Consider the following 15,011-nt stretch of genomic DNA (forward strand, 5'->3'; position numbering starts at 1 on the left):
TGAGCACAGCCTACGGGAGGGAGAGTGCAGGGGAACTGCCGCTGCCTCAGATAGCTGTGTCATTAATATCAGGACGAGTGAGGGAGGGAGGGATGGAGAGAGAGAGGGAGAGGGAGGGTGCTGAGATAGAGAGGATGGGAGGGGCAGCACTATTGCGTAATGCAAAACACCATATCAGCAGCATTGTGTGAGAGAGAGAGAGAGAGAGAGAGAGAGAGAGAGAGAGAGAGAGAGAGAGAGAGAGAGAGAGAGAGAGAGAGAGAGGGAGAGAGAGAGAGAGGAAAGGTACTTTGCCTGCAGTCAGCGCATGGTGCCGTCCTGCCTCACTCTCGAGTCTGCTCATTTCCCCGAAGAGCGAAATGACTCAGTGCACAGGCACTTTCCACGTAACTAAATTCTAGGGTGATGTTTTTTTTCACGCTATGTTGTTTTGTAACTTTTATATGTCCGCAGCACACAAAAAGAAAGTCCTTGTCTTCTGACCCAGCTCAGATTCCTAAGTAGACTTAGTTGGGGACAAATAATGTAAAATCCATGGTTAGCCAACAGCAGCGGTAAAGAGGGTTGGTTTCAATCAGTACAAACAACGTGTCTTTCTGAATTTCCAAGCATAGACTGTATATATTATGTAAACTAAGTCATTGTGGACTCCATCTGGAAGCCTTGAGTTTTGACGGTCGCCATCTTGGTTTTTGGCCAAAAAAGACACTGTGAAAACAGCGAAGGTTCTAAAACAAAAACACGGACAACTCTTAGACCAGACAACGCGGTGGTGGCGACCTGTCAATCACAAGGCCTCTCTGTAATATCATGTGGAAATTCAAAAGTGATTTCATCCCAAAAGCAGGAAGGTACACCTGCAACATGTCCCTGAAATTAGATGCAAATTAGGCTCTCGTTTTTAAACCCCAAATGGTTCTGCTCGCCTCACAGGCTGTCAGTGGATATCATTAATTGAAACTGCTGGCTGCTCTTTATTTATTTTTGTTCTGCTTAATGATTCTTTCTTCGTGGAGTAGGGTCTAGTTTTTTAATGAAGGGAAGACATTGGTTGCACAGATTGTTACAATACACAAAGCATCATAAATGTCTTGTTTCGGGACCTCCTTGAAATGAGATGAAATCATCCGCTGCGTCCCAAAATATACATCAATCTTAATGTTGTGTTGACGTTCATATTTTGTTATTATGCACTATCCAAATATTTGGACAATTTGTGTGTTGATGCTTTGGCAACATTGTTGAAACGTTCATGCAAATATGGAGAGTATAATAATATATTTGATTTATATAGCGCTTTTCATTGTACTCAAAGACACTTTACAAACATTTTAAAATAATCATAAAATACTTATTCATATCCATTTTAGAAACTAGCCCAGGACATGCTTTGCCCAAAAACTTAATTTCCACAAATGACAATTCTTAATTCACTTATTATTCATACATATCCAGAAAACTGGAATATTTTCCTCATGGAGCATCTGAAAGAAATGATTAAGCAATACAAGCTATTCAAGTTGTTTATTCTGCATAGTAAACAATTGATTTTTCCATTTGCAGTCTGGATGTTGCCCTACTTGGAGTCTTGTTGTAAACTCATAGAACAATCCTTAACGGGGCACTGATCATTTGTTTTTGGGACATGGCTATTGTTGCAGTATACTGTGTGATTCATGTAATTGGATTTTCTTTCCGGGGCGTTGGATGTCTCATGCACATGTCCCGTTTCTAGAAAAGTGACACAATTTCTGATAATTGATTTCATCACCCGAAGTGGCTCTCAGTCCTGATGGGGGAAGGCACCAGGAAGGAAAACATTACAGCGCGAAACTTCTTCGAACAAAGTGATTCAATCTAGCTGGAGGCTCGATTACAGTTCAAACCGCCAATATAAGGACATACAGGTAGGGCTACACACAGAGAGGGATGATGGTCCTCTTCATCACGCAGTGAATCCAGTGCTGTGCCTCACTGGTCATTATTTTTTTCCCCCTGAGGGTGCCGAGTATTGAAGCCCACAGGTTGCTTTTGTTATACACTTCACATACCTGCAGCGCCACACACTCATATCACTGGGAGGTTTATTGCTGCTCTGCAGTACAGATCACATGCTCGAGGGGGAGGGGAGGAGTAGATGTACAGGTATGTGTGTCCACGTGTGGCTGCACAAATATCTTCCAGCGATTGTCTCTATCACACTTCAAAGATAGTCTGACACATGTGAGCCGTATGCAGCCGCCCCATAAAGGAAAAGACTCCAACGCTCTATACGGCTGAAGATAAGTCTTGGCTCCATAATTAGAGCGGCTGTCTGAAACCGCTTCAGGCTGCTTCCCTCAGATAAATGCCCAGCGTATGTCTGTTGCATCTCCGTTGTGTCCTCTGCGTGGTTGAAAACACAACATATTTGATGTGTTATTCAGCCTATTCAAGACGACGCAATATTAGATTACACGACAGTGAAAGAGATCAATCCGAACCAGATGACCCACTTACCATTCCAAGATGCAAAAGGGAGAGATTTAACCACACTTCAAACGTTTTAAACACAGATCATGGAGCACTTGTCAGGTGTTTTTGCTTGTAGTGGCGTGACCTTGGGCGACTGCTAACGCAAAGTGACTGAAAAACATCTGAGTAAATCATATTAACGAGAGCCCTAATCTACATTATTCACAACAGTCCTATCTATGTCCTTTCAGCCCTTGGAACGTGGTCAGCCACTTGTTAGACCATTTGACAATAGTCTGATAAACAAAATAATTAAATTAATCTAAAAACATAATCGGCTATCCCTAATGTTTGAAGTCTGGGTGAGTTATCAGTCCGTGTGTGTGTGTGTGTGTGTGTGTGTGTGTGTTTATAATCGGAGCGTTTGTGTGTGTTCATTGCCATTAGATTACCTGCTACACAGTCTGACCTGAGATATCCTCAGTTCTGCAGCTCTTTGATACAGACGAGGCTATCCCTCATTTCTCCCAACTCGACCAACCTGGTTCTGAAGATAAGAGGAAACAACACCGTTTCTATCACTGTTTACACACACAGAACTGCGTTGCCACAGAGAGAAATTCCTAGTGATAATTTTCCCTTTTTTTCCAACGCTGTTGTTCTCTTTGCTGTGTTCTCTTTTCTTTCACCAAGGTTTCACAGCTGCGTGTCTTTTCCTATCAACTTTTAAAAGTCATTCAGCGATAATGGTACCTGTAATCTAAAGGGCTGCAGTTACTTATCGTTATGTATGGGCCATTCTCAATGATTTTTCTTCTCTTTTTCAGATTGCAGATAGTTGGGGTTAGTTTTTCATGCAGATTGTGATCTGGCTTTCTGATATTGTGATATCTGCTGTGATGATTAAGGTTTATTCAGCGCAACTTGGGTCAAATCTTCTTTCCAGACATCAGGGAGTTGGGCTTTGTTGTGGTCGATCACACTTTGTGTTGGTGAGTCCAGGCAGAATATAAAATAGCTATTTTTTTCTTACAACAGAAATAAAGCAATGTTTGTGAAAAAGTTTAGACTATTATGAAATTTGAAACTCTTTTCGAGTCTAGTGATTTAGTTTTCAACTTCTGGAACTTAATTTTGTCACGAAACGATATTACAAAAGTGCTTACTGGTCAGAATTGCATCTGGTTCAAAGCAATATCGTCCTATTGGATATTATGTGCAGAAACAATGAGAGCTGCCCATAAAATGTGATATGCTATTAATATCTTAGCTTTTATACAGGCAGCTCTGGGTCAGATCAAAGCCTCTGAGACGGTGCAACCTGAGCTGGCAGACCCATGCAGGCAGATGTGTTGCCAATTTAGCTGAATGAAGCCAAAGTGTTGAGGACTGCTGTAATCTCTGGCTGTCACTGGACTCTTCTGATGTGGATGATTGACACGGGGGAATCTGTAAAGAAATAGCCATAAATATATTGCAGCAAGGAGGTTAGGAATGCTGGTAGCCCACTATCAACCATAAATAGTCAATCATATTGCATACTACCTGCAAATTCTTCTTTACGAACAGTTTTTAATGTCAAATGAATTGTAATATTTCTGTTTTCATACTCCTCAGATGTTGTCATTGGGCAAAATCAGCCCGACCAAAGTAGCCAAACTGAAATCCAACTACAGGCTCCTCCATGACACTCTGAAGAGGTATGTTTTCACGTTGAAACAGATAATTTGTCACTGTCATATTTGTGTATGCGTATGTGCATGTCATATTTTGGAGGTGTGTCACGACTGCAAAGATGCTGAGAATAAGAGCACTGGTGGAGAAGTGGAAATCTTGTGACAGCCAAAATCCAACTGAAGTGCCCTTGAAGAAGACTGCATTATCAGATCTAGTTGTACTGCACTCATATATTCTTTAAAAAAGCGTGCAGTAGCATCTGTGACAAGCCACTGGCTCCTGAAGAGACATTTTGATTGGGGTCACTTCTCACTCACTTAGTGGAGCCAGAATTTCTAATATGAGCCAAGAGGTGAAAGCGAGGATGCAGCTGATGCAATATTAAGCACCACAACTGACTGTAATAGGCTGAGAGTCAATCAAAAACATACTTATTTTGTAGCTTCATCGAATCCTTTATGGAACACTGATTCTCAGAATTGCCACCAAGGCACATAATAGATGAAGTCAAATTAACTTTTGAGACCCCAATTTATTGTGGAAACAGCACGTCTTTGTGTAATTTGTGTGTGAAAAGAAATAAACAATCTGAATGTGCACATATCTAATTGGCTCAGTAGTAATAAGTCTATCAAGGAAGTCAGCGGCTTCTATATGTTTACATGTATATTGGTGCCACAGCTTTTTGTGAATAACCTGATTCAGACGAGAGGTAAGGTTGATTAGATTATTTATTGTTGAATGCCATTTAACTAAGTTTAATATGGATTTATTTGATAGGTATTGATCAGTCTACTATTTTAATAATTACATTTGAGTTGGAATGCAGTTAGGAAATAGTATCTATATACTGCATACCGCACACATAAAATCATTGTTTCATCCCGTAGCACTCAGGATTCTGAGATCCACCTTTTGGGAGAGGCAAAGAGATACCGTGCTGAGCTGGAGAGGCTGCAGGCTGAAGTGGAGAGAACAGAGGAGGAGGGCACCTCTGTAGAGCCTGAAAGTGAGGTCAATGAACTGAGGCAACAACTCCTCCAGGCATACAATGAACTGAAAGCTTCTGAGGACAGAGAGTACAAGACACGGCACCAACTGCAATGGTGGGTGACCTGTGTGTATATTATATATACAGCACTGTATAGTATGCACGTTATTATTGCAATCACTCATGTTGCAAGTTCAATTTTAAAATGCATCAGATGAAAAATTATGTTTGATTTAAGAAAAACATATCTTACAAACTTCTCAAATTTGGCTGCAACGTGGTCTCACAAACGCACACACAGATGATTCCCACCACTGACGGGAAACCCAAGAGACGATAAGACACAGAAGTGAAACTGTACAGTCGGAGACCATATGCACGTATGGAAATACACACAAAAACACCCACAGACACACACAGGAAGTAACTAGAGACCAAACACCGAGGTGAGATACATTAAGCAACATCTTCACAAGTTGTCCTGGACTTTAGAGGGAGGTGAAGGTGAAGGAGTGTAAGACACACAAATACTATAGGTACTGTGTGTGCGTGTGTGTGCTTTGCTTGGCCTGCAGTATTTTTATCTGTGCCACTGAAACTTTTCATTGTTATAAGAAGAACAAGTTATGTTACTGTTGGGGGAATATTTTATTTCCTTTACCTTCCATGTTGTTTCTGTTACAGTAGACTTATTTTTGAAAGATTCATGTCATGTGGAAAACGTGATGAACACAGTTCATGACATAAATAACAGGTTAAAGTGGATTTTTATGTTTGCCACATGTAACTTGTTTGCTTGCCATTGCTCTCCGCACTGGTTAGTGTTTTGACGTCAGTCCTGGAGTCTGTTTCTGTTTCTCTCCTCTAATCCGCTCCCTTTGCTCCCATGAGTCTCTTTTCTCATCACAACCAATCTTCCTCTTTTCTGCTGCAGGTTTTTCTTTTCCTTCCCCCAACTCACTCAACACCACTATCAGCGCGTCCAAAGGGTCAAACACACCCACAGAAATGGAAATAACACACTCACTCGAGAATCTCCCACTTTTCTGTACACAAACTCTGCTTTTCAAGGGCCAAAGCGAGGTCACTGGAACATTGCTAAGCAACATCGTAACACGGACGAGGCTGCCAAACTTTTTAAATTCTGATCCCTGAAAACAAAGTTACAGGTTGCACATGTTACAGTGGAATTTGTACTTCTTGGAATACATTTTCAGTTGAAATATATATGATGAAGGGAACTGAAATTCTGGGTAATAAGCAGTAGGAATGTCCCGATTCCCCTACAGGCAGTCTAGTTTTATGTCGCTTTATATGTTTGAAATGAAAGTAGTCAAACTGTACACTGTGCAAGCAGTTGAAATGTCAGTTGAAGGGTTATCAATAAAATCCATTCAAATATCAGTTTGTGTAGCATTGAAAGCTGTTGAAATTGGCATTGACGTATAAGCACCGGAGACAAAGTGACTGACGTGAGCACTGAAAGTAGTCGAAGCGTCAGTAAGTGATTGGCTCATGTGTCCTGGAATGTCAGAGGAAGAAAGACAAATAAGTGAATTAAACTCTATTCCTAATCCTTATTTACTCAACGGCCTAATGTCCCTTTAATCCGATCTATTTTCTTGCCTGCATTGCATTTGAACCTGAACGGCATCGGCTTTTATTAAACCACTCACAGCACATATACTCACCACTGCGTTGCAAAGATATGATCCGTGGTATACAGTGATTTTTAGTGCAGAGCACACACACTGAGGCAGAGAGTTGAAGGCCCGATGGTAATTGAAATATTAAATGAAAACCACTTACAGAGCATTCTCAGAGGATGCTGTAATAGACAGGATTAGACACTGTGTGTGCATATTATTTGTGGCAGTGTTTGGTGGTGAGCTCTCTTGTCCTCTCATCATCTCTTCTTCGTCTTCTTCTCTTCCTGCCCTGCCTTTTTCATCTCCTCCAGTTCCACCTCCTTCCTGACTTTTCCTATGTTTCTTTCTTTTTTTTCTTCTTCCCTTTTCCCCTTCTTGTCCAAATGGCCAGCGGTCTGCATATGACGAGCAGATGCTCACCATGCAAATATGCCTTTTAAAATCCTTTGCGTCCTTTATCTTTAGCCAAACAGACACACGGGAATTCAGCACTTTTTCCAGTCACATATTTTAGCATTCATGCAGCTTTCTCTGTACATCAGTTAATATCCAATATGTCAACTTGTCAGGAAGATTAATATCATTTGCTTTGTGAAACGTGTCGCTGTACACTATGTGCTATTGTAAGGTTATTTTACAATGACAGAGCTGACTCAAAATTATTTCATACAAATTTTAATCAACTGCTCAAAAAGTGTCTGCCGCAGGGCGATGACAAATTCATCGGAATTGTGATTTTTATATGCACATTTATATTATGTGGGGTACTTGATTCATGATTCTTTGTGTTCAGGTATAATACAGCTTGTGTGTCCAAGGAAAGTCATATATATGTTATTCATTCACTAATAGTTTAAATGTTTCATAGCAACTTACTTTCACGTTTTGACAGCCAGGAGTTTAGCATGACAATTGGTTAACTGGAAACTGCTCACCAGTGTATTTATATAAACAAAACATTTTAATACCCGTTTCTCTCATTGTATTCCTTTTTCTGTTTAAACAGGAACTGAAACATGTTTATTTTTCTCCAATGTACTTCCTCTCCACCTAACCCCACCTCACCTCCCCACTATGCAGTGTCTGGGAAGAGAAGCAGTATCTGGAGAAAGAGAATGAGATTCAGCCGAAACCTGCTGTAAGTTCATCATTGCATCATCCAGGTGTAGTTTCAGAGACGTGGATTACTACTGCAACAGCGGTCTTCAGGGAGGATACATATGAGTTTTACTTTAAGCCTCCATCCAGGCTTAATCCCTCAATGTGAGGACTTGCCATTAACTTTTTGAAGCTGAAATATTTTATTTTACAATCTCCCATTCAGACAAAATGAGGGTATACAAGTTGTAAACGCTTTAATCCTTTTTACGGCTGTAGAGAGGTTACACTTAATAAATACATTAAGTCAGTAATGGCTGGTAATCATCCACAACTGTTGCAGCAAAATGTATAACAATATTCAGATGTCAGATCCAAAAATAGGCTGGTGTTTGGACAGTTGCCGATAGCACACTCTCTTCCAGTATAAATGTCTTTGTGTTGCTCCCAATCCAACACAAAGAATGTAATGTCAGAAACCTAACACGGTCTTCTAATATACATGAGTATCTGCATGTTGTATTAAAAGGAACAAATGTCCGTTTTTTTTCTTTCGCATATCAGAAACCCAGTATCTTCTTGATGCATACTCTGTAGTATGCTGTCGAGCATATTAATACTGTATTACGTTTATCAGAAGTCTACCACAATGCAGTGCAGTTTGAGCAGCATGGAACAACCCTGGGATGGGAAAGAAAACCTACCGTAGCGGTTTAATCACCAGCACTCAAACGTCTTGAAGAAAAAGAAAAGTACTAACATGAGACACTTAGGGTCGTCTCAAGGAGAATTGTATTCTCAATTCTATAATAATCACAAACTTCATCAAAAATGATGTTGCTTCTGCCGCGAATGTCAAAAGAAGATTCAAAATCATGATGCTGAAAATGTCCTAGGGGAAGACCCCCAGACCTCTCGCTGACTATTTGTAATAATTATGTCCCCACAATTGTTGAAACAAAACCTCGCCCTCGGCTTGTTGAATCAATTACGCAGCTTTAATTAACTTTTGGATTCGTAATACTTTTGGGGGTTCTGTTATGCAACTACTGATCACAAAATCAAAACTTTTGCAATGTATTACAAGTCTGCCTTCATGCATCTGGATGGTATCTTTCCCATAGTTATTAATAACTACAGTGCCCTTGGGCAACCTTCAAGGGACAACAGGAAAAAACGAAAATGAACATGCCCAAGTGTCCTTGTGTGGGGGTTACAGTGAGAGTTGCATTAAAAGCTTTGAAAAAGAGAATTTACATGCTGTTGTTTTACTCTCTAGGGAGCCGGTTTATGCAGTAAACCAGTTGCAGCATTTTGACTGCTCAAAATGAATTATCGGGTGGTATTCAGTGGGCAAAAGCATTGCATTACCACAGTGGACACGCACAGCACCAGGCCTCATGAGCAATTCCTAAAATGTACGACATCAGAAGTGTGTAAATGCAATGTCTGCCTCTGTTCGTGTGAATAGCAGAAGCTGCTGCCTTCACTAGAACAGTTTTGGCAATTAAAAAAAAAAGATTTTCTTGTGTTATTGAAACAATATGCTATATTGGGGCGACATGATTAAGTGTGATATTAATTCTATGGCACAAACGTGTCAATCATTATTAATAAACTATGCCTCACATACATTTGTAATTGTTTTGCTGTATGTAGATCGATACTGGAGAAAAAACACAAACTAGCTTTCAAGTGCATTCAATTTATTTTATTTTAAGTTTAATTAAAATCAGCTGCTTAGTTGCAGTTGTTTATATTTGTGCTTTTGGACATCAAACTAGAACTAGTCATAGCACTGAAAACAAGATTTACAGCTGAAACATCAGACGGACTTGGCTATGTTTTTCGTCACATTGAAAGCAGAAATCCATGTGCAAAGCCAAACCGTGTAAAACTGACTGAGAGTTAGGATCAGATGCTGAAATTACAAGAGAAAAAACAATGGGATGTTGCCTGTAGCCTGATTTCAATTAAAATGTCATCATAGACCTGATATGCTTTATATGTGATCTAATGTTCATCCTGTTTGGTGTGTCCTCCAGGAGCTGGAGAGCAGAACAAAGACCCTGCAGAACAAATATGAGGATCTGAGGAAAGATGTTTGCCAGAGACAACTGGAAGTCAGGTATTTTCTCTCGCTGTTGTTCAGTGAGCACATGCAGATTGCTCACGTTGCCCTGCAGATTGATACAGGTGTACATAATGACTCTTCATAACGTCGTCTTCTTGCACATCCATCTTTTAACTTTCATTGCTCATATTCTCCATTTTAACAAGAAGCAGTGCAGCTGACGCTTTTAGTGGTGTTAATCAAAGTTATTCAGATAACTAGGGTTCTTTTTTGTGTGTATCTCTTTCTCACTCGACGCACAGAAGTCTGACAGAAGATGTGGAAACCCATGAAATGCAGATATTGAAAGAACAGAAAGAGCTGGAAAACAAGACAGAAACCATAAAGCTCAAAGAGGTCTGTGTGCGTGTGCGTGTGCGTATGTGTGTGTGTGTGTGTCAAATGACAAATGACAAATATTGTGCTGTCTTACATTTGTGTGTGTGTGTGTATGTCTCTAACAAGGCTGAGAAAGCCCAGCTGATCAGCATCCCTGACCAGGTTTTTAAGGAGATTGAAAGGAAACGCTCTAAGAAGGAGTAAGTACATGTCGCCCTTTAATATTCTTTATACGTTTTAAACACCAGGAATAAAAATGAGCCAGTAAGGGCGTTTCAGTGAGACAACACTGGGAAGAAAAGACAGGAGACATATTTAGTCACTCCCTGTCAGTTCGCTCAAATCCTTCTATAATCTACCTCCTTCCTTTCATCTCCTATACACGAAAGAGCTATAATTTTCCACTTGGAGAAGACAATTGTTTTTGCTCAGTGTAAACGTTTGAAATGGAACAGGTTAAACAAACACATCTGTGGAAAAATTAAGCTAAATATTATTTATTTTCCTGCAAGATGCATCACTTTCCCAGGTTAATACTGTTTCGGTTTCCTCTCTCTAACATATCTTTCCAGTCACTCTTTTTGATACACAGTTGGCTTTGTAACTCTGCTAAAAATGTATGTTTCAGTCCATGAGGAGCTGAAAAAAAGATTCACTATTATAGTCGAATTCTTCTTGAAAATGTAAAGATCAATTCCTCTAATTATTTTGTAAACATGACAAACATATGCATTAGACATCATTATTTTTTGTATTCAAGTGCAGCCGCCATCAAAAGCCCCTTCATCACCAGAGAATGGTTCCACTGGCACACTGCAGCCTCTTTTATGTTAATTTCAAATTAATATTTGGCTTGCAAGTGATGTAGTGGAACTGCCTGTTTGAACCATGTGACTTTTAATTTGAAATTCACAAAGCTTAAGGGGTACTTGGGGGTATATGAACAATATTTGATAAGATATGCACTCTTCTAGTGCAAGTGAAGAGTAATGAACAGATATTCTTCTCTTGGTCTTACACTTACACTTCTTACCTCCTAAACACATTAGATCTGCAGTAAAAAAGATAGAAGCACTGAATACAGAGGAATTACAGATGGAGCAGCAAGTGAAGGAGGTGGACGAGCGTAACCGCTCTCTGAGGCTGAAGAAGAAGGAGTTGAACGGGGAGCTGGAGGGTCTCAGGTCCCAGGTAGATGCCAGTCAGAAGGAGTGCAGACTGCTGCTGAAAAAGCAGGAGGTCAACAGGGAGGAGGAGGCTGAGCTCATGGGGAACAGGTACAAACGTCTCACACAGTACAGTCACAGTCAACAATGGGCACTAAGGCGAGAGCCAGAGAGTTGGAAGAGAGGCTTTTGCTGTGTCTTTTCATGCACATCATTGTGTTTCCACCGCCAGAGGAATCCTGGAAATGAAGTTGCAGAGCGTCATGTGCGACAGGAAGCACCTGTATGAGGGACACTCTGTGCGGCTCAGGGAGACAAATAGGTACGGACTGATGTCAAACTGAGCTCCGTCGCACATGGAAATAACAAGACCCCTGAATGATTACACTCTGTCTGTGAGGGCTTTTACACCTACACCTGTAAACCTAAAATATACAGTAAATATATATATGTGTTCTTTCATATGTATTTGGCATTCAGTCAAAGAGCTTGTGGTTTTAGTTTCCTGTGTGGCTGTACTCTTCAGTCCGCACATGGACTTTTTCTCTGCATATTAATGTGCACATAATGAGCCTAATTTTGAGTTTCTTCATTTTTTTAAGGAGTTACAGCCTTATGGAAATGATACATATTGCAAATGTGCCTGTGTGTCTCATCAGGCAATCGCAAGCCCTGAAGAGGATGGAGCAGGCGTTGGCCATGGCCACTGAGCAGCTGGAGCACACACAGTCCGTCTACAATGATTTACAGGCGCAGGTGACCTGTAGATTGTTACTTTCAATGATTATTGAAGAAAATGTCTGCTCAGAGTATTCATGAGTAATCTGGCATTTTGGAGAATCATATTCAGAGTTTACCAGTAGACTTCACAATGTTAAAACACACACTCTTCCTGGTTTGTTGCATTATGTTTTACTGGTTTTGGCTGAAAAGCAGGTTTGCGAAAAATTGTAGCGTACATGTCACGGTGCCAGTAATCAGCACATTACATCTCCATTACACCAGAAGCATGTTTTTTTGGCGCTTCCTGTCATTTCTACTGATGCTCACAGTTTTTAAAGAGACATAAGAGAGAAGAAGAGGAGAGGGAGAGTCATGGGAAATGCGTCAGCAAATATCACAAGCACATAACAATATGAAAGGAAATCCCAATGACATTGAAAAACAAAGCAGTTTTACAATATAATTCACTAATTTCCACTAAATCTGCCAATCATCAACGACTCTTACATGAACAATAACTCATTTGTCTTTCTCAAATAGTATGGGATTGGTGGCTGTGATATTTCCACAAGGTCTGATATGGTTGTAAAATAATAATAAATAACCTTCTGACATGACAAGCTGTGATACCAGCGAAGCATTTTAAAGATGAAGAGAAAATACCTCATGCAGGAGGCTAAACTATTAGAGACGGAGAGAAAATGATGCTTGCCCCGAGTCACTGACTTAACTAATGTAGCCGTGAAGCTAGCCACGGGGGTGGCTAAGCTATGAGCAACATTTTATCTCCATCGTGAAAAAGATATGTCGTCCTTTTTGGAGTTGCTTTGAAATATACACTAGGCAGTTGCCAGTGCTGGAATGGCAACTTTTCCTGCAGGATGTTCTGCTGTTGAATTTGGCTTTCACCAAAGAGAGATGTGCATGTGCATCCATTTGTATAACAGCCAATAGTAACACTCACTGAAATGATCTGTGGTTGGCCAAATCTCCTGTCCAGGACTAGATCTCCCAAAGCCTGAAAACAGGAAAGAGAAGCTGCTGAAATCTAGTGTTCTCTCCGACCCACTTGAATTACAATATTCTCAAAGGTTATTGTGGAATTCTTTCCCAATGAAACCAGAAATACACTGCCCAGCTTTGAACCTACTAATTTAGTCTGCTTCTTCCTCTTCGAGGGACTAACTCGTTTTAAATATGGAGTGTAGCTCTTAACACTCAACAGGAGTCCTGGCAACCCTACAGAGAGGGGCAATCCCAACGCCTAAAGACATTAATTTTTAATTAGTTAAGTGTCACTGGATCAGAAAGACCTCAGAGAAACTCTGATATATAGTATTAATTATTTTGCGATCAATGTTTAATGTGGGATAAAATATGCACTGACTGAATTAGATTTTTTATAATTTTGCACTGGACCCTCATGGTCTTTTCTTCCTCAGTATGCAAAGTCGGATGGACTAATGTCCAACCAGGGAAGCAAACGATAATACATGTTTAATCTTTTTACTAAGATCCGGGGTCTGACATACAGCACATGTACGCTCTGCTAAAAATTCAGAATTTGAACAGACTTTTAAATTCTGACTTGAATTTCTAGCTCGATGCTGTTTCCAAACAAGAGGCCAGTATTCAGCAGAGGATGGAGCTCCAGAAAGATGTGGATGCTCTCAGAGTCAGCTTTGAAAAGCAGGTGGGACAATGTGCACGCCTGGGTGGACACGTTATCATCAGCAGCTGTACAATGTAATGCAGTTTACCGCAGTATCCCTCGAACAAATCTATCTTTGTATTGCCTGTAATTTCTTTTTTTGATGAAACCGTGATTGCAAAGTGTTGTTTCTAATCAGTTTTATCTCAGAGGTAAGGAAAAATCATTGCATTTCTATCTTGTCCTATTTCACGTAGTTAGGCAAAACTTTAACGACCCCTTTGGGGAAATGTGTGAACTTTACACAGAAGAGTTTCAATACCCGTCTTCCTTCTTGTAAAGGACTTTCAGTCCACTTTGCGGTCCAATTCTGCTGTCAGTAACCCTTCCATTGCACTCAAATTGTGGGATTTTTCAGCTGAAAACAATGTTAAACATGTTCTCAATCAGCTATCAGTAGCTGAGGAGGAGAGCCAGAAGATGCAGCAGTATGGGATGATTCAGGGGATGCTGAGGGAGTCAAACTGCCTCCGACAAGAACTCCATAACCTCAGATGTCTGACACAGATCAAAGTGGAAGAGAGGGGTCAGAAGCACCGGGAACTGATTCGAGCTGAGGTGCAATACAAACACACACACACACACACACACACACACACACACACACACACACACACAATTTCACTTAAAAAAAGGTTTAAATTTCATCATTAGTGCCTTTGAATAGCTGTTGCAGACACCAACATGTGTATTTCACCCCAATGTGTCAAACACATCAAAGGGAAACTAAAAGTAGGTTCATCTATTAAGAATGAATGTGATCAAAAATGATTTAAAAAAAAAACACAATTTCAAAGATTGCAAATGTCTCTACTGCCCTTACAATATTACTGTCACTACAATGTGATCATTTCATTTTGTTCTGCGAAATTGAAGAGTATAAGGGGGACAATTTTTGGTATGCTATTCCTCCTGTCTGCTGAAATCAAAACGAGCTACTTTTCTAAAACCCTATGCCTGGTAACAACCTGGTTTATCTCTTCCCTGATTAGTAAGTAATGGCAATGATTAGCTTCAAAATGAATCAATGAAATCAGAAAAATCTTACAGGAAAACTAGGTATTTTTTTTTATGTCTTCAACGTGTCGGA

General features: G+C 40.2%; 1 protein-coding gene across 1 annotated transcript in view; it reads left to right on the forward strand.

Moving 5' to 3' along the window:
* ccdc146 (coiled-coil domain containing 146) overlaps positions 1 to 15,011 on the forward strand; it is a gene marked incomplete at both ends in the record, with an annotated part of 41,771 nt that overhangs the window by 10,453 nt on the left and 16,307 nt on the right. The window contains 11 exons of the mRNA XM_079236084.1: positions 4,072 to 4,154; positions 5,022 to 5,237; positions 7,852 to 7,909; positions 9,915 to 9,997; positions 10,246 to 10,339; positions 10,448 to 10,521; positions 11,371 to 11,598; positions 11,720 to 11,809; positions 12,147 to 12,243; positions 13,811 to 13,903; positions 14,312 to 14,479. Coding sequence (XP_079092210.1) covers positions 4,072 to 4,154; positions 5,022 to 5,237; positions 7,852 to 7,909; positions 9,915 to 9,997; positions 10,246 to 10,339; positions 10,448 to 10,521; positions 11,371 to 11,598; positions 11,720 to 11,809; positions 12,147 to 12,243; positions 13,811 to 13,903; positions 14,312 to 14,479 — 1,284 coding nt within the window. The remainder of the gene's footprint in view (positions 1 to 4,071; positions 4,155 to 5,021; positions 5,238 to 7,851; positions 7,910 to 9,914; positions 9,998 to 10,245; positions 10,340 to 10,447; positions 10,522 to 11,370; positions 11,599 to 11,719; positions 11,810 to 12,146; positions 12,244 to 13,810; positions 13,904 to 14,311; positions 14,480 to 15,011) is intronic.

The sequence above is a fragment of the Taurulus bubalis genome (genome assembly GCF_910589615.1).
Source record: "Taurulus bubalis genome assembly, chromosome: 20".
Lineage (NCBI taxonomy): Eukaryota > Metazoa > Chordata > Actinopteri > Perciformes > Cottidae > Taurulus > Taurulus bubalis.